Source organism: Seriola aureovittata, chromosome 3 (assembly GCF_021018895.1).
Source record: "Seriola aureovittata isolate HTS-2021-v1 ecotype China chromosome 3, ASM2101889v1, whole genome shotgun sequence".
NCBI lineage: Eukaryota > Metazoa > Chordata > Actinopteri > Carangiformes > Carangidae > Seriola > Seriola aureovittata.
The window spans coordinates 25,328,834-25,354,449 of record NC_079366.1 but is presented as its reverse complement, the minus strand read 5'-3'; the positions used below and the strand labels follow the sequence as shown (position 1 = coordinate 25,354,449).

At 42.2% G+C, this 25,616-nt stretch overlaps 1 protein-coding gene and 1 long non-coding RNA gene across 2 annotated transcripts in view; one reads left to right on the top strand and one right to left on the bottom strand.

Annotated features, from left to right (window-relative positions):
- LOC130167068 (unconventional myosin-XV-like) overlaps positions 1-25,616 on the bottom strand; it is a 35,707-nt gene that overhangs the window by 9,119 nt on the left and 972 nt on the right. The window contains exons 3-52 of the mRNA XM_056373037.1: positions 25,469-25,532; positions 25,234-25,343; positions 24,525-24,599; positions 24,202-24,292; positions 24,091-24,096; positions 23,891-23,994; positions 22,844-22,907; positions 22,385-22,498; positions 20,158-20,319; positions 19,718-19,831; positions 19,548-19,606; positions 19,115-19,238; positions 18,906-19,001; positions 18,228-18,359; positions 17,494-17,619; positions 16,632-16,709; positions 16,197-16,348; positions 15,353-15,398; positions 15,082-15,206; positions 14,378-14,495; positions 13,757-13,932; positions 12,818-12,906; positions 12,665-12,693; positions 12,462-12,543; positions 12,078-12,208; positions 11,696-11,791; positions 11,312-11,440; positions 11,092-11,198; positions 10,715-10,893; positions 9,952-10,024; positions 9,676-9,867; positions 8,907-8,980; positions 8,741-8,814; positions 6,698-6,806; positions 6,390-6,458; positions 6,218-6,282; positions 5,721-6,131; positions 4,845-4,926; positions 4,651-4,746; positions 4,412-4,472; positions 4,002-4,095; positions 3,744-3,861; positions 2,758-2,873; positions 2,616-2,675; positions 2,311-2,386; positions 2,072-2,187; positions 1,818-1,936; positions 1,335-1,476; positions 870-981; positions 695-769 (exon numbers count right to left, since the gene is read on the bottom strand). Coding sequence (XP_056229012.1) covers positions 695-769; positions 870-981; positions 1,335-1,476; positions 1,818-1,936; positions 2,072-2,187; positions 2,311-2,386; positions 2,616-2,675; positions 2,758-2,873; positions 3,744-3,861; positions 4,002-4,095; positions 4,412-4,472; positions 4,651-4,746; positions 4,845-4,926; positions 5,721-6,131; positions 6,218-6,282; positions 6,390-6,458; positions 6,698-6,806; positions 8,741-8,814; positions 8,907-8,980; positions 9,676-9,867; positions 9,952-10,024; positions 10,715-10,893; positions 11,092-11,198; positions 11,312-11,440; positions 11,696-11,791; positions 12,078-12,208; positions 12,462-12,543; positions 12,665-12,693; positions 12,818-12,906; positions 13,757-13,932; positions 14,378-14,495; positions 15,082-15,206; positions 15,353-15,398; positions 16,197-16,348; positions 16,632-16,709; positions 17,494-17,619; positions 18,228-18,359; positions 18,906-19,001; positions 19,115-19,238; positions 19,548-19,606; positions 19,718-19,831; positions 20,158-20,319; positions 22,385-22,498; positions 22,844-22,907; positions 23,891-23,994; positions 24,091-24,096; positions 24,202-24,292; positions 24,525-24,599; positions 25,234-25,343; positions 25,469-25,532 — 5,312 coding nt within the window. The remainder of the gene's footprint in view (positions 1-694; positions 770-869; positions 982-1,334; positions 1,477-1,817; positions 1,937-2,071; positions 2,188-2,310; positions 2,387-2,615; positions 2,676-2,757; positions 2,874-3,743; positions 3,862-4,001; positions 4,096-4,411; positions 4,473-4,650; positions 4,747-4,844; positions 4,927-5,720; positions 6,132-6,217; positions 6,283-6,389; positions 6,459-6,697; positions 6,807-8,740; positions 8,815-8,906; positions 8,981-9,675; positions 9,868-9,951; positions 10,025-10,714; positions 10,894-11,091; positions 11,199-11,311; positions 11,441-11,695; positions 11,792-12,077; positions 12,209-12,461; positions 12,544-12,664; positions 12,694-12,817; positions 12,907-13,756; positions 13,933-14,377; positions 14,496-15,081; positions 15,207-15,352; positions 15,399-16,196; positions 16,349-16,631; positions 16,710-17,493; positions 17,620-18,227; positions 18,360-18,905; positions 19,002-19,114; positions 19,239-19,547; positions 19,607-19,717; positions 19,832-20,157; positions 20,320-22,384; positions 22,499-22,843; positions 22,908-23,890; positions 23,995-24,090; positions 24,097-24,201; positions 24,293-24,524; positions 24,600-25,233; positions 25,344-25,468; positions 25,533-25,616) is intronic.
- On the top strand, positions 7,641-10,422 carry LOC130167070 (uncharacterized). Its single transcript, XR_008827225.1, has 2 exons — positions 7,641-8,413; positions 9,716-10,422. It is a non-coding gene; the product is annotated as an uncharacterized LOC130167070 (long non-coding RNA).

The window sequence follows — 25,616 nt, the reverse complement described above, 5'->3', positions numbered from 1 at the left end:
GAGTTCTCAAAATTTGATTTGCTGTTATTATTCACACATCCTTTGATTTTTTTTCACAAATACTTGATGTAAAATTCCATGTCGTATGATTCTCAGATCTTACATTCACACTGAATACCATCAAGATTCATACAGGAAAACATTTTTATCCAATCACAGATGATCACAGATCTCATCAACTCGTATGATGACAACCCAAGTATAAGGTTCAGTTATAGGCATTATATTCAGAGTCCAAATTTCAGAATTGAAAGAAAAAAATAACACAACAAATTACAAATATGTATGCAGGTGCATTTTCATCGGAGTCTCTGTCTTATCCAGTATGTGTTTGACGTGACTTCTCCTCATCTGTGACACTTTTTCATCTTTCATGTCCTCAAGAAGTGACATGAATCAATATTTTTCAAATTGCATCGCCCTCTTCCATCAGGAAAATAATTTTCTGATACAATATTGTATTTAAAGGGCGCCGCAGGCAATGTCAACATCACCGCACCTATTTCTCCTTGACGTAAAATACTACCATACCTCCAGGGTACTCAGACCCAGCACAGGTTAGTAAATCTCTCAAAGCTGTCAGCTTGAATTGTTACCTTGTTTATTTTAGGGCCTCGGCCGTGATGCTAACACCTGGTTACCACATGCAAGAAACATGATGATGACTGATCTGATTTTAAATCAGGTCACTCACCAAAGTCTTGAGTGTCTCTCTTCAGCTCCTCCAAAAACACCACCTTCTTCCTCACCACACAGCCGTAGCTGTAACCTAGAGGAGACACACAGGGCAAAACACACACAAACACACACTTAGATCAAAGATTCACTCATGAGATAACAGGATGTCCACTACATGTACAGTGTGTCACCTTTCTCCAGCCCGTCCATAACCTGCAGCCTGATGATGTCGCCTTTATGGAAATTGAGCATCGAGCGGTCGTCAGTGACAAAGTTACGTTCAGCAATCACATAGTTTGAGTCCTGAGAGGAAGAAAGAAGAAGAAATGCACAATTACATAACAGCCACACTGTTACATGAGGTTTTATCTAAAGTGTTTGTAGGTTTTGCATTTTCACACTTTCCGCGAAGCCTGCTGATTTCCTGTATCACCAAAAACTCTCTCTCAAACTCAACTCAACAGAGTGTTGCAGGGTTTTTGCTTCTTTTTTTTTCTTTTCCTCAAATTGGACTGGAAGTGATGTGTGTAGATGTGTGTGTAGCAAATTAACTTTAGAGTTAATTTCCTCTTTAAACTTTAAGTTTTCATAATTATGGACAGGGAAAGTGTGTGTGTGTGTGTGTGTGTGTGTGTGTGTGTGTGTGTGTGCTGTACCCGTTTGATCTCACTGATGAAGGTGTCTATGAGGTGTTTGACTTGTGGTGCCTTGGCTGAAAAAAGGATCAGCTTCTCATTGGTCAGATTGAACTCCAGCATGTTCTCAGACGGGATGGTTACAAACAAGATATCTGCATAGCTGAAAAAACACAGTGCGACACACACACACACACACACACACATATATACATTCACATTAACAGTTAACAATGTGGGATTTATAACAATCACAGTCTTTATATGACAAGTCATAACAGTACTAAAAGTAATGTAATACAGCATGGTGTATGATATGAAATAAAAGCACACAAGTATAACATGAAAAAGCAACAGCAGTAGTAGAAAACAATAATTAACCTTATTAAAAATGTACTGCAATGTGCAAATATGTGAATGAAAACTCACCTGACCAGTCACAAACTGATATGACACACCTATATTGTAATCCAAACAACAAAAATGTAACAAAACATCACATACGTGTACGGTCGCAGGACTCTGAAGTAGTCTGGAGCTGCAGCACTGCTTTTCACCGTCTTCAACAGCTTAATCCCACTGTGCGACACTGATAGCACCTGCACACCTGTTCCTACACTACCCTACACACACACACACACACACCACACACACACACACACACACACACATAGACACATGTAAACATAGAGAGGATTAATAAAAATGAAAGTAACACACTCAGTAATTATGTTCCTCTAAAGATTTCCCTCCCTCACCGAGGCAGGGAAGAGCCGGGAGAAGTATATTTCCCAGGTTTCCCTGGCGGCGGTCACAACAGTTTTCTTCACATGCTCCTCCACTGGATCCATATTCCGTTCAACTCCATGTTTCGCTGCCATTCACACAGACACATGAGCTCAATGAATGTCAAGGAGATGTGTTTGGACAAGAGCATACAGTGCAAAAAGAAAGAAAGAAAGAAAAAACATGTCTCCAGGAAGAACAGACAGACTACCGAAAAGAGCTTTCATTTTCTGCCTTTCATCCCGGGTGATGCGAACGCACGCCTCTGACAGAGTGTCATTCACTATCTGTGGGAGGGAACAGAGAAGAGGAGAGGAGAGGTGATGTTAGAAATAATTTAGTTTGATCTTTCTATGATTTTTTCTGTTGTCAGAAAAATCGAAAATATGGGGCACAATTTGTGAAACATATAAAAATTCAATGATTTAAGAAATGTATTTAATTAAAAAAGATAGCATGTATATGGACAAATTCATCCTTATTCTCATCGATAAATTCCACTTTATTTGAAGTTACTTGTTTGAAAATGAGGTCCAGCACCACAGGATTGTTGAAGCTGTCTTTGGGATAGAAAACCTGTAAAAAACAAAACAAAAAAACACTCACAATAGAAAACAGTTTGAAAGTTGTGGGGTTGTGCATTTCTGTATGTACACACCTCCTTCCTGAGGTACAGTCTCCAGGAGACGTTGGTGTAGGTGTAGTGCTCTTCGTTGGCGCTCTGATGAAGCTGTGTCTGGATAGTCTCTGTCTCCACTGGGAGCTCTCGAGAAACTGCATCAAACGCATCAGATTACACTGTAGTTTCAGTCTTTTTCTACGCAACACGCTTATGAGACGGAACTGTATTAACTGAGCATGCTACATGTTCACTCTGTGTCTTGCTCTGGGACAGTTTCATGGCTTCTCACTGCTTTTCTCGATGTATTTACACTCCTGCTTCCCTCTGGGAGGAGACGGACGTGAGGCAAAGGTACAGGTGCATGCAGATGTTCTAAAAACACGTTTGTTGTTGCAGCCTGGCAACTCAGTCGTGACACACAGCTCATAATTGTATATGATTGGTTTTGTTTTTTGATAACGACCAGAAAAAAGAAGAACGTTTGAAACGATTAAAACAGGCGTTTCAAGCTCATTGTGAGGTGGGACACGCAGTCAACATCATTCTTTAGGCCGTTCATTGTACATACACTGGCCTTGTGAAAGCTCTACAGTACGGCTGAACAATATGCAAAAAAATATTGTGATATGACTCATGATTTCAGTTGGAATTATCATTTCTGCATTTCATTTTCACTGGAAAAATATAAAAATGATGGTGATGTGACTTTTTGTCTGGGCTTGTATCCAACAAGCTTGTTCCTTTGCATGTGGATAATATGATTAGTAGGCTGGGGCGTCTCTGTAACACCGCATCGCTTCATTTAAGGTCTGTTGTGACACATTTTACCTTTATCACAAAAAGAAATGCAGCTCCTGTGATTTGGGTATTGCATTTGGCCATATTGAGATTTTGATAATATTTCGATTAATTGTTAAGCCTTCCTCCACAGGATGCCTTTAACACAGCAAAGTGATGTAGCCGAATCTGCATTGGAATATGTGGATGAGTGAACTGTGTACTTGGAGCGCATGTGTGTGTACCTGGGGGGGGTTTGGGGAGAGGACGATCAGGCGCTCTTGTCTTCATACTCTTGGTGGGTTTGACTCCGACCTCTTTCATCGCAGACGCAGAAGGTGAGGGGGTAACAGGGCGTTTGGGCTGGACAGACACAACAGCTGTTACTCAACTGTCACTGTTATACAAAAATATTTGACGGGGTGTTTGAGCATTTCTCTGGCACTTGTGTGTGTGTGAGTGTGTGTGTGTGTGTGTGTGTGTGTGTGTGCGCGTGTGTTTACCTGTGGAGCAGGAGGGTGGTCCATCTGGGGTTTGAGGATCTGTAAAGCTTCATCACGAGGGGTTTGCTTCTTCTTAAACTTCCCCTCCGGTCTCCTAAATACATGCAGTCAGTGTCAACACTGCACATTGCACATTCTGCAGGATTTTCCAAATACAAATGTCGAACCTGTGTGTTTGTGTTGTTTGTGTGTAAATAAAATCATTCTGGTGCTGTGTGCTCACTGCGAGCAATGACACCACAGACAGTATCTGTAGGTGGTTTGTTATCGTCGTGTGTACAGCTAAGTCTGTGACTGAAGATAGCATCAACTGCTGTGCTGTATTTACAGGCGAAAATCTACTGCGCTAACTCCTCATCTGTGTGTGTGTGTGTTTTTGTGTGTGTGTGCGTGCGTGCGTGAGATCTCACCTCTTGCCAGGTGGCAGTGCATCTGGTGGTGGAGGTGGTGAGTTGTATCTTTTGATGATTTCTTTAAAATATAATAAATTATATGAGCATCATCTTCTCTCTCACTGTTTTAAATCCATAGATACCAACTAATGTGTCTGCTGAAAGCAAATAAGTTTATCAACTACATGACCATCATTCAGTATAAAGCCATTTCATAGATCATGACTTCATCATTTTATGCTTTTAAATTCAGCTACCTTGAATGTCCTGGCTGGGGACGATGCGTTCTGAAGACCGAGCTGAGTACTTCACCACCTCTCCAGCAGGGGGCGGCGGAGACGTCGCCACTGGGGCTAAAACACACACACAAAATAACACATACAATAACAAATTATGCTTTTCTTAAATATTGCTCTCTCTCTCTCTCTCTCTCTCTCTCTCTGCCTCTTACCAAACTTCCTGGCTGGTTTGTCCTTGTCGATGGGGACGCCTGGAGCCTTCCTCCGAGGTACGCTGTCCTTACCTGACTGAACCTGAAAAAGTCACAGTGTTTTTCACTCAAGGTTTCTCCAGATATTAAATTTTGTCTCTTTCAACAAGGTTAATGTCAGAGCAAGGGAAAGGGGTGAACACACTCAGCACATTTCATTTGTCAAAGAAATATGAGGAAGTGATAATCTGCAGTTCAGCATGATGATTTTTATTTTGTTGGCATCTTTGGTGCGAGGATTGATTCATTCATGTTGCAGTGAACTGCATGTTAATGTTCAGGTTTGTCACTAAAATGGTTCGACTGAAATGCTTTAAATAAAATTTACCTGTAGCACGAAAAAACAATGTGCAGTGTGTATGAAAACATCACAATGTCATATGAATCAAAACTATTGAATAATAATATTGGATTGAAAAATGAAAAGAAGTTTGCACCATATTCAGTAACAGCTGTAACGTCCTCAGTCCTGTTTAACATCTGTTTGGTGATTTTCGTCTCACTTTCAAGTACACTAGCTTTCCCTTGAATGATTAGGCCGAGAAAAGAGTGCACTTCTTATCTTTCTTATCTCTCTGTTGATGCGTTTTATGTAGGATTTGCTTTTTTTTTTGTTCAACCAGCTGCTGCTCATTATCTCAAATACACAGTTCTTATTTTTCTTTCAAATAAACCCTTTATTCTTTCCACAAAAAAGATCATTTTGTTAACTAAGCTGCGCCTGTTGGCTGAAGTTTACAACAACAAGCGCAACATCTTTCATAAACTTGGCAGTGCTGAATCATTATGCACCATGTCCGTTTGGACTGTTTTCTCGCATGTCTCAGAGTTACTGACCTGTGCAGCAGGGTTAGCTTTTGGCTGTGCTGGCTCAGTTTTGTTAGTTTTAGCAGAGCTTGGCTGAGGTTTGGGGATGGGGTGGGTGGCCTGAGGCTGAGGCTGAGCTTGGGGCTGAGTCTGGAGCTCAGCGGGAGGCTGCGCTTGAGGCTGTGATGGAGTTTGTTCTGGTTGAGCAGTGGGAGGATAGGGGCTTGGTGGGATGTCTGCTGCAGCGTAGGGAGTGGGAGTGAAGTTGGCGTAGGGGCTGGGTGGGATGTTAGCGTACGGACTTGGAGGTATGACCGTATAGGGGCTGGCGGGGGCGTACGGGCTGGGAGGGTGGTGGAGCAGAGGGCTCATGGGAGGGCTTGTGATCGGGGAAGTTGGAGGGCTTGACATGACCATGGCCTGCATGGTCATCTGCTGTGCCTAAGAGACAAGAAAATGACGCATGAAATCCAAAACAAGAGCAGTGGAACAGATCAACAGAGGCAGATCCTGAGAGGGGGGTTTACCATGATAATGGCCTGCTGGTTCACGATCGCCTGCTGCTGCTGGGCCAAAACAGCCTGCTGAGCATCTGGAGGAGAGAGGAGGAGAAACACAGTTAACAAGACACAGGGATGGGGAATTGTATTTGTTGAGTTTTGTTTCCCCCTCATATTTCTTTTCACACTTGATACGAACCAGGTGTTACAGGTGCAACCGTAGCAACAGGAGGCGACATCACACCTCCCACAGGAAGGACTCTCACAGCTGTGGACACACAAACACGCACATGCAGTCACATTCTGAGTGTTTCTGCTTTACTGCACTTGCTAATCATTTCTGGAGAAAGGGAGGTTCTTCCAGAGCGTCAGTGTGTGTCTATGGTTGTATGTAGGAAATAAAGCGCACTACATCTAAGGAAAAGATTTACTATAGTCACTACAGTGAGAATAAAGAATGAATGAACGAGGGAGTCATTCTGGATACAGCCTGTGTTTGTGACCGACCTCCAGGTGGTGGTGGGGGGCGAGAGGACTGCCCCTGCTGTTGCCACCCCCCTCCGACTCCCCCGGCTCCCTTCATCCTGCTGGAAAGTCCTGCAGCCAATTCTACTTCCTGTGAGGAGAGACAAGACTTTAAAACTGAAAATCCGATCACAACACGAATGCATTAGGATTCACCCTAAGCTGGGAGCTGGGTGTCAAACCTCTTTACTGTTTTGGCACTGATGGAAATTTGTCTGTAGCACTGAATATCGAAAAATGTCACACTAGCATCAAATGTCTGATCATATTTGTTTGTATTTATTGATTTCATTCATACATATACACTCATTGTGTTCAGCTTGGGTTTAGCAGTTTCAATAGACAATGATGACAAGTATCAAAATGTCCAAACCAGTCCTGTAGCGTCATCTATCTCTCTGCGGTTGAATGGATGTTCAGTATGTTCCAAAAAGAAAATCATCACTTTGCTTATAAATTGCTGGATATGCAACTGTTTGGCTGATCAACAGTGCAACATGGTAGCCACCCATTTACTATAAAAATGTGGAAATGTGTTTTGAACATAAACACACAGATCAGTGGCACAGAAAATGATTATGCTGCTGCAGCGGTTTGAGAAGCGACTCTGGTCGTTTGAAGACTGTTTTTTTACCAGTAAATATTTGATACTAAAAGGATTTTAGGCACATTATTTATTTATTCACTGCATTTGTGCTCCGCAGTTTGTCGCGGAGAGATAAAATATGTGAATAATATTTGTGTAATGAGAGGACTTTGGGCTGTCAGATCAGAGAAATCCCTCCCTCTTGAGTGTGCAGCCGCTCCATCAGAAATCAGCCACTGACCCATAAATCCACTGGAGTGTGTGTTTGTAGGCCATGTCTCATTAAATAGTAAGCCCTTCATTTGCCAGAGTGTCAGTTCCTGGTAAGCAGATCCGCGCGTTGCCTGGGTGGGAAATCACCGTGGCGATCTCGTCGCTGTGACAGTTACGGTAACTGGGTAACGTAATAGGTTGCTGGGTGGCAGAGGTCTGTAGAACACATCTGATACATGCTAATTCCTGTCAGCCACATCCGATAGCACGGCTAACATTCACCACGTCGCCGTCCCAGCTGAGGACTGATAGAGCCAACATGGCCAGCGTTCACTGCACCATCGCCCCGAGTAAACACGTAAGGATTTAACTCACCCAACAATCATCTGCTGCCACTGCAATCAGGATTTTTATGAACAGTGAAGTGTTAAGAGGTAATGCATCCTACATGAGCCGACGTAGATACTTCTGCCCAAACTGAACGAGGATCCTACTGTTTTAAAGAGAAACAGACATATAGCTTATTCTGCTTGTGTTAACACAGGCAATTAGAAAACAAGGCTTTGTCTTTTACTACATACAGACTTCTATTCCACTGTGGCCTAAAACATCCGGTGGAGTTTCTAGATTACAGATAAAGCAGCTTATTTGAATCATTACCTGAAAACTTTAACAAGTATTACTCCATTTGGGGTTTCCTCTTCCGCTCTGAAGGACTAACCTTTCTTATTCTACAAAATCCGGGATCTGTGCTTCGACCACATGATACTGAGAATCCCTGAAATACTGATCACCGGGCTGAGGAAGCCTGGAAAAAGGAGCCGGACCCGTAGAAACGACTGTATCTGGTCTCTCTCATTGGCAAAGCCATGACACCTGTATAATGTTCATAAGTTTAGGTAAGTTTTGGTCAAGTATTTTTTTCTGTTATTCAGCGTACGAATGACAAAACGCTTCTCCCTTTTTCTTAAATTTATTATGATTATTATTAGTATTTTTGTTTGTTTTTAGTTTATACATGTTTTTTCTTCTTTATTGTATTTACTACTTTCCTTCCTCTGTGCCTCAGTTGGGATGCCTGCATTTGAATGTGTACCCTCATTATGATGTAGATTCACTCCGAAGAAATAGAGCTGTACAGAGTGTTACCAACAGCAAACGGTAGTACAGAGGCATCCCCTCTCGTGTGCTCAAGTGTGTCAGTGTGAGTGAGTTATGTAACTTACTCCAGCTCCGTCAAACAGGACAGGGTCAAACAGGCTGTCGAGATAACGATCCATCCCTCTCTGAGGCTCCGAGTCTGAGGAGAGGAGAGGAGGAAATCAAACTTCATGGTCTGCTGTCATCAACATCAACGTGTATGAGGATTCATACGCTTGCTTTGATGTGTACCTTGTCCATCAGAGCCCGTTAAGGCTGAAGATATGACATCATCGTGTATTTCAAACCCGCCACCCAACAGGCTGCTGTAAAACAAAAAGAAAAAAAAAAAATTCAAGTTACTGGAGCCTCTTCGTCAGTAAATGATTTAGTGGTGGAGGGAATACTCCAATCCTTTGCTTAAACCTGCAACAACAGACTTTTTGGCCACTGGGGGGCAGTGGAAACAAGTGGTGAACACAACATTGATATATCATCAACCTTTTCAGTTCATATAGCAACATTATCATTCATTAGGAGTCGTGTTTCTGACCACCAGGTGAATGCTTTTGATCTCCTCCAAACTCTTTGGGGAAATATCTGAATCTTAAGCTGCTAAATGCTGGTGTGTCGATACAGTGCAGGAAAAGACAAAGAGTGAAACAGTCCTCAACTTACTTTTCTAAATGCTTGTGACTTTTGGTCACTCCGGTGCTAATAGAGTTCATTACATTGGCTTTACACTGTGTGACTCTACGTGATAACTTACAGAATATTTGTCAAAGCCAGATGTTTAAATGTTAAAAATGATATAGTTAAATTTGTGTCTGTGTATGGACATCTCGTCTTGGCGAGGGTTGCAAGCCTCTTGATGATTTGTAAATGAAAATTACAAATGCAGTTTTGCACTTATAGTATGGATTAATTATATGTGAATTAATGAATAATTAATTATCAAAAAGTTGCATTTCTTTTTTGTTTTGTGTGTGTGTGTGTGTGTGTGTGTGTGTGTTTGCCTCACATGCTGGCATTGGGCCGCACTCTGGTTGGTTCCTGTGCAGAGATGATGAAGTAGCTGCTGTGTTTGGGGAAGTCGGCAGGGAGCTCCAGGTCCGACATCAAGTCCAGAACGAAGTCTGAGCCCTCCAGCTCCACCCACTGGGCCGGCTCCTTCAGCAGCACCGACCAGCCTTGACGGCCCTCCACTACACCCCTAAACACATACACATACAAAATACAATAATGCAGACAAATACAAATACAAATTTAGTGCTCATGTTTCCCAGTAAGATGATACCTGTGTTGTAAGATGTCGTTGGCCATCTCTTCTCCAGTTGTCCAGGAGTGCAGAGGACAGAGGAGGGACAAACCTAAAGGGCAGAGAACACACTGCAAATATTAAAATGATGTGTGTTCTTTCATCTTGAAAGGCATTAACAATGAAATCAGTTTCAGCTGTATCTCTGAAACAAAGTCGGCGCCTCCTTTCCCGGACTGTCTGTGAAGATTCTCACAGACACCGGCACCAACGGACACAAACACAGCTCGTGACCCGGAGCGGGTATCAGATGTTGTCTAATCCTCGGTGGACACAGAGGACAGATTAGCTGGATGAGAGGAAAGAAATGAGAGAGAGACAGAAACTCTGCTGTGCTGGGCTCAGGTTCAGAGGTGAGGCTGGGTCAACGAGCGGGAGTCAAAGGGAGTCAATATAAATGGAAGAATGGAGTCCTCTGACTTGGACATTTATTAAAGCTTTCCACAGTGATGCAGCCTGTGATTTAGACGTGTGTTATGTCAACATTTGAAGATAAACGCAATACAAGAGCAGATACAAATTAAAAAGAGTTTGCTCTAAGTTGTTTAAGTTGTAGGTTTATTCCTCTGTGCATTTATTTAACCTTAATTTAACCATAAAGACTTGTGACTTGCTTACTAAATTAATGCTTTTCCATCAGAGAGAGAGTGAGAGATCAGGCAGTACTTTGCTCAAAACAGTTCAGGGATTTAAAATCAGTTAAATCTTTGTCTACTCCAGGCATGTGTCTGTGTGTTCGCACCATCGAAGCAGTGTATGTGCAGGACAGTGTGAGCTTTCTTGCGATTGGCGGTCCACTCCAGCAGACAGGGTGGGTACGTCCGGACGTGCTCTGGCCCGACATTCAGCCGCTGCAGAGCCTGAAGCAGACGGTGCTGACACACGCAGTTGTAGCCCCCCGGCCCATAGTCAGAAACGAACCTACAGCAACAGCAACAACAAGCACAAACAGAGACACAAACAGAAATATTTGCACTGCAGCTACTGGAAACACGGGCAAACGGCAACTGGCGTGCAGGAAAAGTCAAATGTTGGAAAGACTTAAATTGTTGTCAATGCTGTCATATTAACAAGCACTGGATAGTTTTCTGTTTTCATAATGCCAGCATGTTTACTTACTTCAGCAGATACTTGGCCAGTCTTTGAGAAGGCAGGAAGGCAGAGAGACAAGAGGAGAGGAGGAGCCAACCACGCTCTGAATTCAAAATGTTAGGATTCCTCCACACCTAATAGAGAAGAGGAGACAAAATGAATTTATAGAGAACTTGGTTGAGTTCTAGTGCCTTCTCTTAGCTTTCATTTCTATTCCACTGGTTCAAAGAAATGAACACGGTGTCACCTGATTGGCTATCTGAGCCAGGATCTCGTCTCGGAGGCTGGGATTGGCCAGTCCTCTCTGGATGATGTAGTTCCCAAACAGATTCTCCTGAGCCCCATTCAGGTTAGGATCACCCATGAACCTAAGTATCTGCCAAAATCACATGTTCTGATTCACAACACATACTGTAACCTGAAGGTTCTTCTACAGGGTCCTTTGTCTGAGAAAGACCTACTCACAATATGCTGTCACATCTCACTGTGAGAATAATGTCAATAAGTGATTCTTTATTTGTTTGTACATAAGCATTGAGGCTTTGATCCAACAAATATGGCAGCAAGATAAAAAACAAACACTGTATATATGTACTCTTAATACATATTACTGTATGAATGTAACATTTACCAGAATGAAAACATTCAGGGCTCCTTGTTTTAGCTCCTCGTCCAGTCTAATCAGAGAACTGTCCAGTGGAGCTGTCAGCATCCCGAACAATGGCTCCTACAACACACACACACACACACACACACACACACACACACACACACCACACACACACACACACACACACACACACACACAGAGTACTTACAAATGATCATACACAACAACAGTTAACAGTAGTGGACAAATACTACAACAACATCGTGCTGGGTCCTCTAAAGTTCACAAAGGTTAATTTATGTTTTGTTCATGCAGTTTTACATGTTTTACACTGTGTTTTTATGTGTGTGTGTGTGTGTGTGTGTGTGTGTGTGCGTACATGTGTGTGTGTTTGTTTATTTACCCTAAATATGGCCCGGATGTAGTGTGTCATGAGGTAGTTGTTGATGTCTAGGGGCAGGGTCAGCTGAGGGTCAACCTGAACCTTTGGAGCCTGGACCACAGCCAAGCAGTCAGAATGAAGCTCTTCACCACCTGCAAATACACACACACACACACACACACACACACACACACACAACACACACACACACACACACACACACACACACACACAAACACACACACGCAGCAGGCCATGTGTTATCACAGAAATACGACAGTAAATATTGTTACAAACAAGGTGGAACACATCTGTTGATCGAAGTTTATTTATAGCACCGACTGAGTGTGTAAATGTGTGTGTGTGTGTGTGTGTGTGTGTGTGTGTGTGTGTGTGTGTGTGTACCTGCGGCCGCCTGCAGCAGGGCTGCCAGCTCAGCAGGGATGGGCAGTGTTGTCACATTCACCACTTCTCTATTTATGCGATCCTACACACATTGCAAACACATACAAACACTTGTATCACACACAAACACAACATCTTCTCCGACTCATAATGTGTCCCTCCGTCCTCTCAGGCACTTTGACACTGTTTCCTCCTTCACTCACCTCCTCCGCCTTCCTTGCAGGCTCCACCACTGTCTGACAGAAAGACAACAGTATCACACTTCACACATTTGCTCATTTTTAAGTATTTTTAGGATAAATACGGGAACTTCTGCACAAGTATCACACACAGACACACACACAGACACTGTGCACATACCCTCATGTAACGCTGGCGGTTGAGGATGAGCAGCACGGCAGAGCGGAACCTGATGAGGTACTTCCTCCTCAGAGCAAACTTTTTTCTGTTCAGGAAACGTGTTAACCAAGGATCATGTATTATTCATACAGATACAGATGGATAGCAGGCAGAAAGTAGGAGAAAGAAGTTGAAGGAATTGGTAGCAAGTGTGAGGGACAAATTTGCTCAAAACTTTCAATAACCTATAACCAAATATCCTCCATGAAAGATTCATAACCGTCAATAAAAGACTGTCAGTCACTGTAATTCAAATGGACAGCGGAAGGTTTGCGTTAATCACAGCCTTAGAGACAGTTACAGTTTCAGCGCACGTTTTTCATGATCTGTCACTTCTCAGACGCATCAAACCGTGACCAGCGATCTATGAAATATCATTACAGATTCAAAATGTTTAACCTTGAGTTTAGTGCCATTATAGTGTCCCCATTAAGCCCGTAAGTGATTTTTTTTTACAGATCTGAATAAATTGGAAATGTGCATCACCAGACTGGCAGTGAGAGAAGGAATCTATCACCTTGTGATGGGCGAGCGTGGCCTCACATCAAGGACAAAAGAAGCAGGTTGTCTGTGATGAGCTTTGACCTATTTGGCTCAGTGAAACCAAACACTAAACCCTAGACAACCACGCTCAGGACTGAAACTCCAGACTCAGGCGGGTCAGGGTGCTGTCCATTAAAGAGAGACTGATGATACTGACCAACTGATGATCAGGAAAATAAATCTAGTTTTTCTCTGTTTTCTATGTTTCTTGGGAAAACTGAATCATTTCCAGGTTTTTCAGTAAGTTTGTGTAATAAAATAAAACATTTAGCTTTATTTACAGAAGTTACGAGCCATTAAATCTAAGACTCATGAGTGCATGCTAGCAGCTGACCTTCTCAGGTGAACATTACCTGGCCACGTAGCCTCTGCAGCGAGCTTCAAACAGGATCACGCGCCGCCTGAACTTGACATAGTTCTTTCGGATAAAACATATACGAGTGTATCTCTGCAGTGTCATGGCGGCAATGTTCAGCACACGGTCACGCTTCCCCTCCAACAGCTGATACATCTCCTCTTTCAGGAAAATCTAATACACACACACACACACACACACACACACACGTTTGTACAGCTACTTTTGTGGGAAACCATCATTGACATAATGCATTCCCTTGCCCCTTACCTACCTACCCCCCCTCAACCCCAACCCTTACCTAAACCTAATTCTAAAAGCTCCAAGAACCCCATAAGTATAGTGTGCACCCAGTTTTCACTCACACACACACACACACACACACACACACGCACACACACACACACACACACACACACACACACACACACACGCACAAATCTAAATTCAACAGCATATATTCCTAATGCATGCAACATTCCTAAGGCATTTTATGTGTGTGTGTGTGTGTGTGTGTGTGTGTGTGTGTGTGTGTGTGTGTGTGTGTGTGTGTGTGTGTGTGTGTGTGTGTGTGTGTGTGTGTGTGTGTGTGTGAGCATCAGTTACTGAGAGAGCTCACCTTACTGACTCCCAGCTGAAACGAGCCGGTCTTTACCGGGCCGAGCCTGTGGAGCATGATGACACAGTTCTCTCCGTCTGCAGGTGGAAGATCCTTCATGCAGAGCAGGGCCTTATACCTGTGTGCACATACAAGCCCACACACACACACACACACACACACACACACACACACACACACACACACACACACACGCTTAATGTGTTAATTCAGTTCTAATTCTGAAAGATCAATGAAATCCAAAGTAACACGTGATTTTACTCTGTGAATCTAAAGCTAACTGAGACTCATGGTTTTCTGGGTTCTGGTAGTTTACAGTTTGTTTGTGTTTAGTAGTTTCAGTGTGAATCTAATTGACTGTGAATGTTGGACTCGGTATTAATTCTTGTAATAAGTTAGGCTACTTTGGCAGCCAGTGGTCAGAGGTGATGTGAGATCAATTGGTTTCAGCTGCTTTCCTAGTGCAGGAGATGGCAAGAGCCAGATGGCTATTTCAGCATGAAGAAATTGGTATGTGAATTGAACTCTCGCCAGAAAAAAAAGCCAATAATTCAAGCAATTTGGAAAGTGATGAGTGGTAATGGGGAAATAAGAGGAGCTGAACAGGCCGAGAAAGTCTGTACTATATTTTATCTTACACGGTTCGATTAGTGCTTACTTTTCTACTCCAGTATGCTTAATGTGAAAATGATTAAATTACTCACCTTGATAGGAAGCTGTGAAAATGCAATCTGATTGGATAACCCTCCCTCCTGATATGGATGGTCTCCATAATACCAGAGTAATGCAACTGTGTGCTGATGAGCTCAAAGTCAAACACTCCTGGCTCCTACACACACACACACACACACACACACACACACACACACACACAAATATATATATACATAATTCACATGAGCTGAGGATTACATATAAATCAAAATGCAAATAGCCACAGCAAACCTGCACACACCATCCGACGTGCAAATATACCTTATGATGGTTTGGCTTGATGCATCGCACAAAGTAAGGGTTACACCTGTCACAGATAGATGAGAATGAACGGATGGATAAATGAGCGAATGTACTGTTTGATAAAGGCTTAGTATATTTTTCCTGTGCAAGGGAGTCAACTTTCAAACTAGAAACTGAGTAAAACCAACTTTATGGGTAGAAATCAGAAGCGCATGGTGTGGTTTTAAAATTTAAAGTACATATAAACTGTTACAGACGGAGAGATTTCCACAGGCCTCAGTTTTCATGTGCGATCAAGCTCAAATTGAGCAAATGAAATCCATCCCCCGAAGAGAAATGGCTCCAGGAAACAAGTGACATTGGAGGCTCATGACGTTGTCAGAGCTGCACCCTAATCACTTTAGTCTAATGAAACACCAAGGCAAAACAAATTGATCTGATCTCGTTGTCTGTTTCAGGAACAAGCCTATAATATGATAAGGGTCATTGATTTGGGCTGTGAAAGAAATCCCTCCTTCCGTCACTCATTCCTTAGTGATCATCATGTCATACACACTCTCTGTATCTTGCAGGATCTTACAGTAAATGTCGGACACTTACAGTGACGGACAGGTGTGAAGTCACCTAAATATAATTTACATGCTTGTCCTCTCAGGAGCAAAAATATACAGTTATTTAGCACATGGATTTTACACTTTGAATTTGGACACTCGAATGAGCTGGAGGGAGTAATTTTAATACTTATATGTGCTGAGTAGGGAAACCTTTCAAACACAAGTTTACCATGTTCCACTGATGTTACAGAGGTGTGTCAGAGAAGTTTCTACATTGTCCTAAAGATTAAATGAGTGATGATTTAAACCTTTCCATCTTCTCCAGCAGCTCCTGCAGGCTGCTCTGAAACTTAGCGCTGACCGTGTTGGCCTGATAACGACGCGCTGTGCTGCTACGTTGGACATTAGACCGCTGCTGAGACACAGACTCTGAATGCTTCAAGAAGAGGCTGGAAACCATCTGCACACACACACACACACACACACACACACACACACACACACACACACACATACACACACACACACACACAATATTCAGCAAAATGTCACCTGACAAAAACATTTTTCTAGCTCAAACCTGTAGTTACTAAGTAAGCACAGAAGAGGTGTAGCATGCAGAAGACAGATGATGAGCAACAATCATAATATTTAACTGTGATTGAAAATCATTTTCTTTCACTAAAATGACAGAATAAACATTGGGGAATGTTAGAAATAAAAACAGTGTTTGCACATCTCACTTTGTTCTTGCTCTGGATGAAGATGTCTAAAACTTCCTGGCGGACCATGTCAAAGTTCTTGTCCAAGAATTTGTTCACCTGCATCATAAATCATCAGAAAAGTGTTTGAACAAAATATTGATACTGAATTCAAACAGAGGACAACCACAAGTATAACAGCCATGTGCACATTAATCCAAGGTAGTGAACTTTAATGAATTTGATAATGAAAGTTTTATTTGAGGAAATAGAAGGAAAAAAAGGAAATCAAACGTGATTTATCCGACGAAAATCAGTCAGAGCTAAGTGCAAAAATATTAGAGATGGATTGGTTTTGAGAGCCTGGATCCTATTTGCATAAAACAAAACAAATTCTAGTTAATGGAAGGAGTATTGTTGGTTTTGTTCATTATTTTTTATCACACCTGACAGAAAACCATAACCAACCTCTTCTTGTTTTTTGTTATATGTCTTTTCTAGCTGTGTTGGAGATTGTGTGGGCACATGAGCTTATCATTCCCACAGCTTCAGCTCATATTTATCAACATATTTTGGGAAAATATATTTTCAACTTTAAAAGACATAAAAGAATAAGTAGTGAAAGGTTGTAGGTTGGAAGCAAAAAGACAATAACATTAAATTAAATGCAGGAAAAAACTGAAGTGTCCATACAATGGATGGAAATATTTATAATGAAAAACTGAAGTTTATAAACGTTTATAAATGTAAACCCCATTCTGCTGATGAAGGAAGGACAGACAGAAAGAAAGAAAGAAAGAAAGAAAGAAAGAAAGAAAGAAAGAAAGAAAGAAAGAAACAAAGAAAGAAAGAAAGAAAGAAAGAAAGAGAGAAAGAAAGGAAGGAAGAAAGAAAAGAGATGTACCTGATAAGTGACCTTCCCAGCGTAGTGTTTGAGGGTGAACTCTGGCAGTGGCATCTTTGGCCTGGCATACAGCGGGTTGTTTCCATGGTGATAGTGGCACTTCTGAAGGAAGGTGTGGTCTGTTGCCTGGCGATATGATTGGAGACGGTTAATGGCTGGTGAGCCATGGAAACTAAATCTCTACAGCACAAACGCATGTTGCCTGCGTGTGTTCAGCAGATTGCCTCAGTCAGTTACTCGTGTAACACAGTGTTCATATTTCACTTTGTGCATCGGAGACGCTCCATAATATGTTTATCTCAATATGAGCTCAGCCAGTTTCTTACATTAGGAGCAGCAGGAATAATGAAAGCAGCAGGTAGGCAATTAATTGAGCATGTGGGATAGTTGTGTATTGATCGGCGCAGGCTACAAAACGCTTCAGTCTCCTGGTTTATGAGAAATCCAATATGTGAGATGTTTTTTTTTTGTTTTTTTTCAAGTCAATTTCTTTAGAAAACTGAGGTATGAATTATTTGAGTCATGAATTATTGTCGGTTGTTGCCTTTTTTTCATAATAAATAATGAAAGACTTTAAAAGTCTCTTGCATTGTAATCTAACTTCAGTTAAAATGCACTTGCTCTCCACAGTCTCTCTCAGCTGATTGGATCTTTGTGCATTTAGAACAGGCTTCAGGAATTATTACTGCCTTTTGGTTCAATTAAGAAGTTTACGTCAACAGGTGTGAATATACCTGAGGGAAGCCGCACTGGTCATCTAGTATGCGCAGTATCCCATGGGGCTTAGCAGCAATGAGGTCAAGGCAGGCCTGGTTGTGGCTGAAAGGCTGCTGCTGCCACTCGATCTGCTCCCGCATGTACTCCTCCTGCACATGAGGCACAAAGGTTCATCAGGTTGGAGCATCAAACTCTTCCAGCTCCAGTGTTGGTTGTAAGTATTGCTTTGTCCACTCTGGTTTGTAAGAGTTAATGACCTCTTGGGTTCATGAAAGCTTTTCTGACTTGCATGAGAGTCAGGTTAGAAAACAAACACTTTTAACACTTCTGAATCTTTTCTTTCTCTTGATCAGAAGCTATTATGATGATGGGTTCAGATCTCTCTAAGGCTCCAGTTTAAGTCTCTACGGTACACGTTGCTCTCACACAGTAAGCACTGATTTGGTGTTCTGCAGAACAAAAGATCAAGACATTTTAACTACAATCTGGTTGAAAAGTGTTTTTAAAGGTTTGATATAACTCTTGTTTCAGCAGCATTTTAATCAGTATTTTTACTCTACATGCACACAAGAAATCACGTTGCTCAGGGACACCAGGTTACTCACTAAGTTTTGATACACAGTTCACCAAATAACGCCTAATTGGGAAAACTGTGAAAAATGTGAATGAAAATATGAACTTGTGGTTTCCCTGACCTGCTCCTCCTGGAAGATGACCCTGTTAAAGTAGAACTGCAAAGTCTCATTGGCATAGTTGATGCACAACTGCTCAAAACTGTTCACCTGTAGCTCCTGGAAGGTAAAGAGAAGATATATCGGGGGTTGCATGGGGGTTATCTAACATAGGTTAGCTCAGATGCAAGAATGCTGCGACATCATTGATGGAGGTTGTGCTTCAGTGTGACCTCAAATCCATATATGTCCAATATGGAGATGGAGAGGGCTTCGCTGCGAGGGTAGACCCGTCCGTTGATGCGCTCTGTCAGCCAACTGAACAGCAGCGAGTACAGGATCTTGGCAACAGCATCTCTATGAAGAACACACAAAAAGGTTTCTATGGAAACAGAAAACCCGGTTCCTATGGAAACAGAGGACATCTGAAAAATCTTTCCCCCCCCAGCCCCGACGTCCTTTGTCCTCACATGCCTCTGCCAAAGATTGGAAGAGAATATCAAAGATTGTTCACTTTCTGTCTGTCATCTCCTGCTTTGACTTTAGAGAGGAGTAAAAATCATGAGCACATGAAAAAGCCTCAAACAAGACTGTGAGACAGGCTTTAATTTCAGGTTGGTAAGTACTAATGAATTTAACCGATACTACACTCAGACTTTTATTCACCTGGCATCCACAGCACTCTCCACTGTGAGCGGAGTGTAGATCTTCTCCCGTACTGTATCCTAGGGGTCAAACACATCTGTGATCAAACAGCATCTCTAGCTGTTATAATATCTAATCACTTACATCTTTAATGTGCGTGTGCATTTTTATGTCAAGTGTGTTCTTCTCACAGTCAGTTTGAAGGTGACAGACTTCTGCAGGCCGTCAGGTGAGACCTGCAGCAGCTCAGCAACAACCCTAATCTCCTGTGCGCTCACCACTGACGCGACTTCCTGACCCTCAGCCTGCAGGGACGCGCACACATATACACACACGTGCACGCATGCACACACACACACACACACACACACACACACACACACACACACACACACACACACACACAGGCATACGCATTCATTATTACCGTCATTGATCAACATCATTATCATTATCATTCAGCTGTGAAACTAAATGCATTTATGTAGGTGTGTGAGTGTGTGTGTGTGTGTGTGTGTGTGTGTGTGTGTGTGTGTGTGTGTGTGTGTGTGTGTGTGTGTGAGTGTGTGTGTGTGTGTGTGTGAGTGTGTGAGTGTGTGTGTGTGTGTGTGTGTGAGACAGAGAGAGAGACCTGGTGTGGCTGGAAGTACACGTTCCCCAGATGAAGGACAGAGGACAACAATCTGTAGATGCCGTTTTGCTCCTCTGGGGTGAAACACAGGATGTCCATGGCACACAGCAGACGCTTGAAGTCCTCCCCGTCGTCCTTTCCCTCTATGGTACAGTCCCCTCCCTGCACGCATGTACACACACACACACACACACACACACACACACACACACACACACACACACACAAAAACACACACACACATACACACACACACACACAAAAACACACACACACACAGAGCTGAAAGTCTTGTTTTTGTTCACATCCAGGGGTTTACGGTCTCACCTTGTTGCAGTGATGCAGAACTGTACTTCAGGGTGTGTCAGTACTCTGTCATAGTAAACATCATAACATGGTTATTGGATCAACAGACTTCTGAACACAACGTCAACCAGAGCGCGCAGTCAAGGAATCCAAGAGAGTTAGATAATATAAATCTATATTTTGGTTACTCTCCATATAGGAAAATCTCTCTGCAGAGCTCTCCTTCACCCCAACACCACAAGCCGAGCTCTTGGGTCTTCCACCCTGGGGTGATTGCGTCTTCCAGTTATAAGCTCTGAAGCTTTCAAATATTCTCCCACCAAATCTGAGATCCTCGGACTCTGTGGACTCTTTTAAAAAGCAGCTGAAAACCCATCTCTTAAGTAGCATGTGGTATTTTATGCTTTTAATCAGTCTCCTATATCTGTTTTTTCCTCTTGTATATTTTATCTGGTGTTTTTACTTTTGCTTTTATTTGATGTGTTTGATTTTAACTCTTTGATTTAATTTTATTCAGTTTGATTGTGAAGCACTTTGTGAGTAGTGTCTGGGAAAAATGCTATAAAAATAAACTTTACTTTCTTGCTAGAGCTGTCACAGTCAGGGCCTCTCTCTCTCTCATTCAGCAATATGTATTCCCTGATCCTTCATCCACTTTTTGCCAGATAATTGTTTCAATCAGTCTGGTTGCTCTGGCTTAGGCTGCTTGGAATACCCTCTAACTTTTGCTTCCCTTCGCTAACAATTGTTCCCTTGTGTCCAGGATCACTGCCCGCCCGCCTCATCAATCTGAGTGCCAAACTCTTAACAAGCCAGCTCCACCTTGCCAGTCTCCAGCCTTCCAGACCCACAGTTTCATCAGCTCGCTCTCTTGCTCATTCACTACCAGCCAAACCATCAGCCTCATTCCCCTTCCTGTCTGTTAAATTCATCCCCCGGCTAACCAAGACAGCCCCAGTCATCGCCCCGATCCCTGCCAAAACAAACACTAACCTTTCAACATTCACATTCAGAGTTTAAGTAAATTAAACTTTCCCTTGTCAATTTGAACTCTTGGTCAGTGTCCTGTGTTTGATTGTGATAACAGCAACCTGAGAAACCTCAATGCAAAATAACACAACATAAATCTGAGGGGTTGCGAGATAATTCATGGGATAAAAGTAAAGAAAGATGACTTAGAACGAACAGCCACGCTAACTGGTATAATGTCTCCCATATTCACCATTTTAGTTTAGCATTTTAACACATTTGCTAATTAGCACTAAACACCACATGCAGCTGAGGCTGCAATGAATGTCATTATCTCTGTAGATATTTGCTCAGAAGCTAAAGTGCTGATTATGACTCTGGATGAAACGGTACAAAAGTTATTACAATTCATCCTGAGGGGATGATGAAATTCATGGAGGCTCTAGAGGAGAAGTCAGAGGATTAATGTCTGTACAAACATTTCATGGTAATGCATCCAATACTTGGTGAACTTTCTCCATCCTTTGATTTTTTATGCTTTAACTCTATGGCATCAACAATTACTTATATGAAACAGTATGATAAGGTAAAATCACTCAATCTCTGGTTAAACTAATATGCGACATGTGATGAGGGTCACATGTTTAAGGAGTCCATAAGCCTATACAGTTTGCTACCAGTGCAATGACACATACAGTGTTTTGGAAAGAAATGAGCAAACAGCACAGAGAACCCCGGCTGCAAAGGTTACTCAATCTGGATTTGGGTTCAGCAATGAGTTGTATGTTTTTGCCATTAATCACTCTGTGGAATAAATGTCACATTATCAAAAAAATGACATCTCATTTGTTAATGTGACCGTGAAATTGATTACAGTGACCACTCCTTATCTGCGCCCTGTGTGTGTGTGTGTGTGTCTGAAGTAGAGTGTATTTTACATTTGTGTGAGCACCTGGTTCAGATAGTAGTAAGTCTCAGCTTCCTGCAGATACAGCGAGTGCTTCTCATGAGGAGGAAGACCAGCCAGCATCTCATAAAAGATGTGGTAGTTCCTCTCTGATTTGGCCTGTGGATGACCACACACACACACACACACACACACACACACACACACACACACACACACACACCACACACACACACACACACGGTCAAATAACACACCCGAATCAGAAATGGAAACTGCTGTAGAAGAGAGAGTAATGACAAATAAACAGATCAATAGACGAATGACTGATGAATAGACTGGGCTTATGTGGAGGCACAGTTAGATAAAGAGCAACATGTCTGACACCACTCATGTTGTCTGCTCCTTCAATCTTCTCTTTCTCACAGTGACTCAGGTGTAAGAGGATTCCACCTGACCTGCTGTGTGTGTGTGTGTGTGTGTGTGCGTTCTTGTGTTTTTCACCTGAAAGACAATGCGAGACTTCTCCAACAGGTACTGAGACGTTATGGCACCGCTGATTACACCCCTGGTAAATGACACACAGGCAGGTACACACACACACACACACACACGCCCACACACACACGCACACGCACACACACACACACACACACACACACACAGTAAGTCTGAGTTAAGTAACAGGTCATACATGTGTAATGTGTTCAGATCTTCTCCGTCACAGGTTGGACAGAAGATCAGCTGTGTTACTGGGAGATGTTACCATATTCTCCACTAAGCCCACTGTGTGTGTGTGTGTGTGTGTGTGTGTGTGTGTGTGTGTGCCTGCAGACTTGCACAACGGGTGATCAGAAGTCTCTTCAGAGTTAATCTAACGTACAGACTGTTAGCTTTACAAGCGCTTGTGTTTATCTCAGAGATACTGCAGAAGCTCTGTACTCATGGTGATCAGATTTCAAAGCAAATGGTGCCATGACATTCAGTAAATTGATTTCCATAGCAACGAACAATTGTAGTGTTGTATCCAGGCATTCAAAAAAGGTGAAAATCCCATCACATTTTTACACATATCCTGGATAAAAAAACAACTTTGTCCCAACTCTGTGGTCAATAAGCTGCTTTCTGAATTCTTGCTTACCTTTTTTTTTTTCATCTTAACTTTTGTAATGACTTTGAAAAAGTTTTAATTGTTGCCCACAGGAGGAAACTCCAAAACCATATTATGCAACACCTAAAAATAATGTTTCATGAGAAAATTAATTTAATAATAGCAGTGTTTGTTCCCAATAACCTTCCTCAGGTTCAGTGGGACTTTCTCCCTACTAACGGCTGTGACCATGCTTGATTTGGTTTTTAAAGTTTATTCCCTAAAATGGCAATTGTTACAATATGTGATTTGATCCTGATGATGTAGAAGGGAGGGAAATTCCTGCTTTCCAGATCATCTAGATTCCCTAGTTGTCTGGACTCAGAAACCATGACAACAACTTGACAACTGGAAACTGTTGTTGACATTTGCTGTGTTCTTGTTAAGTTGTAGTTACTTACTCCTCCATGTAGATCTGCGTGTATTTGCCAAAGCGTGAGGAGTTGTCATTGCGCACTGTTTTGGCATTCCCAAAAGACTCCAGCAGGGGCGTGGCCTCCAGGATCTGACCAATCATTATAGACAGAAGCGTTACCGTGGTTACCTAAAACAGGGATGCTGTTTGTCATGAGAACAAAAAAGAAGAGCAGGGACACTTTACCTCTATCTGATGGTAGATGGTAGAGAAGAAGAGAGAGGAGAAAGATGTTAGCTCAAATGACCACATGTACGAGTGTATTTGCATGTATGTAGCTATAGGTAGAAAATATACCTGTTGTGTGACGTTGCGTTTGTGATGTATGGCTGTCAGGTAACGCAGGATCAGTTTAGTAGCTTCAGTCTTTCCTGATCCACTTTCTCCGCTGTAATAACAAAAACAGTTAACCTAAGGCTTTATTATTCATTAAGAGTATGTTGTGGCACGGTGGCAAAAAAAAAAAAAAGGGTGAGAAAATGGGTGTTTTAAAAAGTCAAACAGCATCCCACTGTTTAAAAGACGGCTTTGAGCTTTAGAGTACTACTTGTTAAAATGAGCAGCTCATTCAAGGCCTCGCTCAGCCAGAATAAAAAAGAACGCTAAACTGCTTTTCATACCTGATCACAATACACTGGTCCTTTTTGGCATCCATCATGGTGGTATATGAGAGATTAGCAATGGCGAAAAGATGACTGCAACACAACAAAACATCTTTTAATGAACAAATGCATCCGGGTGCTCATTGGTTATGTGTGAGCGTGTGTCTGTGCGTGTAGATGTGAAGTGGTAGTGAAATCCATAACCAAACTCTCCCTTGGCAACCAACCAACAGCAGTGTAACAGGAACCTCTTACTAACACCTGAGAGTGCTGGCATTTACACCTCCATTTACCACCATACTGCACCTCAGAGCACAGCTCACGACACATGTAGACAGATGTAGTACAACAGTATAATCGCACGCAGGAACACGCAGTTGCAAAGGTCTCAGTTAAAGGTTAGAGAGTTAAGTTTAATCTACCCACTGCAGAACTTGAAAGCTCATAATTCTACCAGAGTTGTGCAGTCCTCTAAATGTGTTATTTGAATAACTTTTTCTTTCTTTCTTTCTTTCTTCTTCTTTAAAATATACATAGTAATAGACCATTATGAGTTTGATATGACAAATTATTCAAGTGAGTGCAGCCGTCCATGAAATGTGAAAAGATTCAAAAATGGTTTATCTTGCAAAGTTGAAATCTTTCATAAAAGTCTGAATCAGATTTAGACATTTAGAAACATCCTGCGTACGAATGACACACACACACACACACTCCTTAGTCTTACGGAGGGTTGTCACTCAGGCCGCGGCCTTCGTACTGAAGCACCATGTCTGTGCCGTAAATGTTGAGCAACTTGTAGGGATTCACAGACACGAGGATGCTGCCTATGTAGGTCTGTGTGGTGGGAAAAAAAAAAAAGAGAAAGAACAAGGAGAGTAAATAAATGGATGTAGTTCAGAGTGTCCATGACATTTTAATGATATTAGTTATTTAATTTGCATATTATAAATTAGGCATACATAGAGGAGTTCCTGGTCGTAGCGCTTCTTCAGGTTCATCAGAACTGTGGTCTCATTCAGCTCACTGAAATCAAACACAGAGGAAATTAAACACACAGGGCACATATTGTCTCACTGGAGCAGGATTCCCACACTCGCTTTGACATCC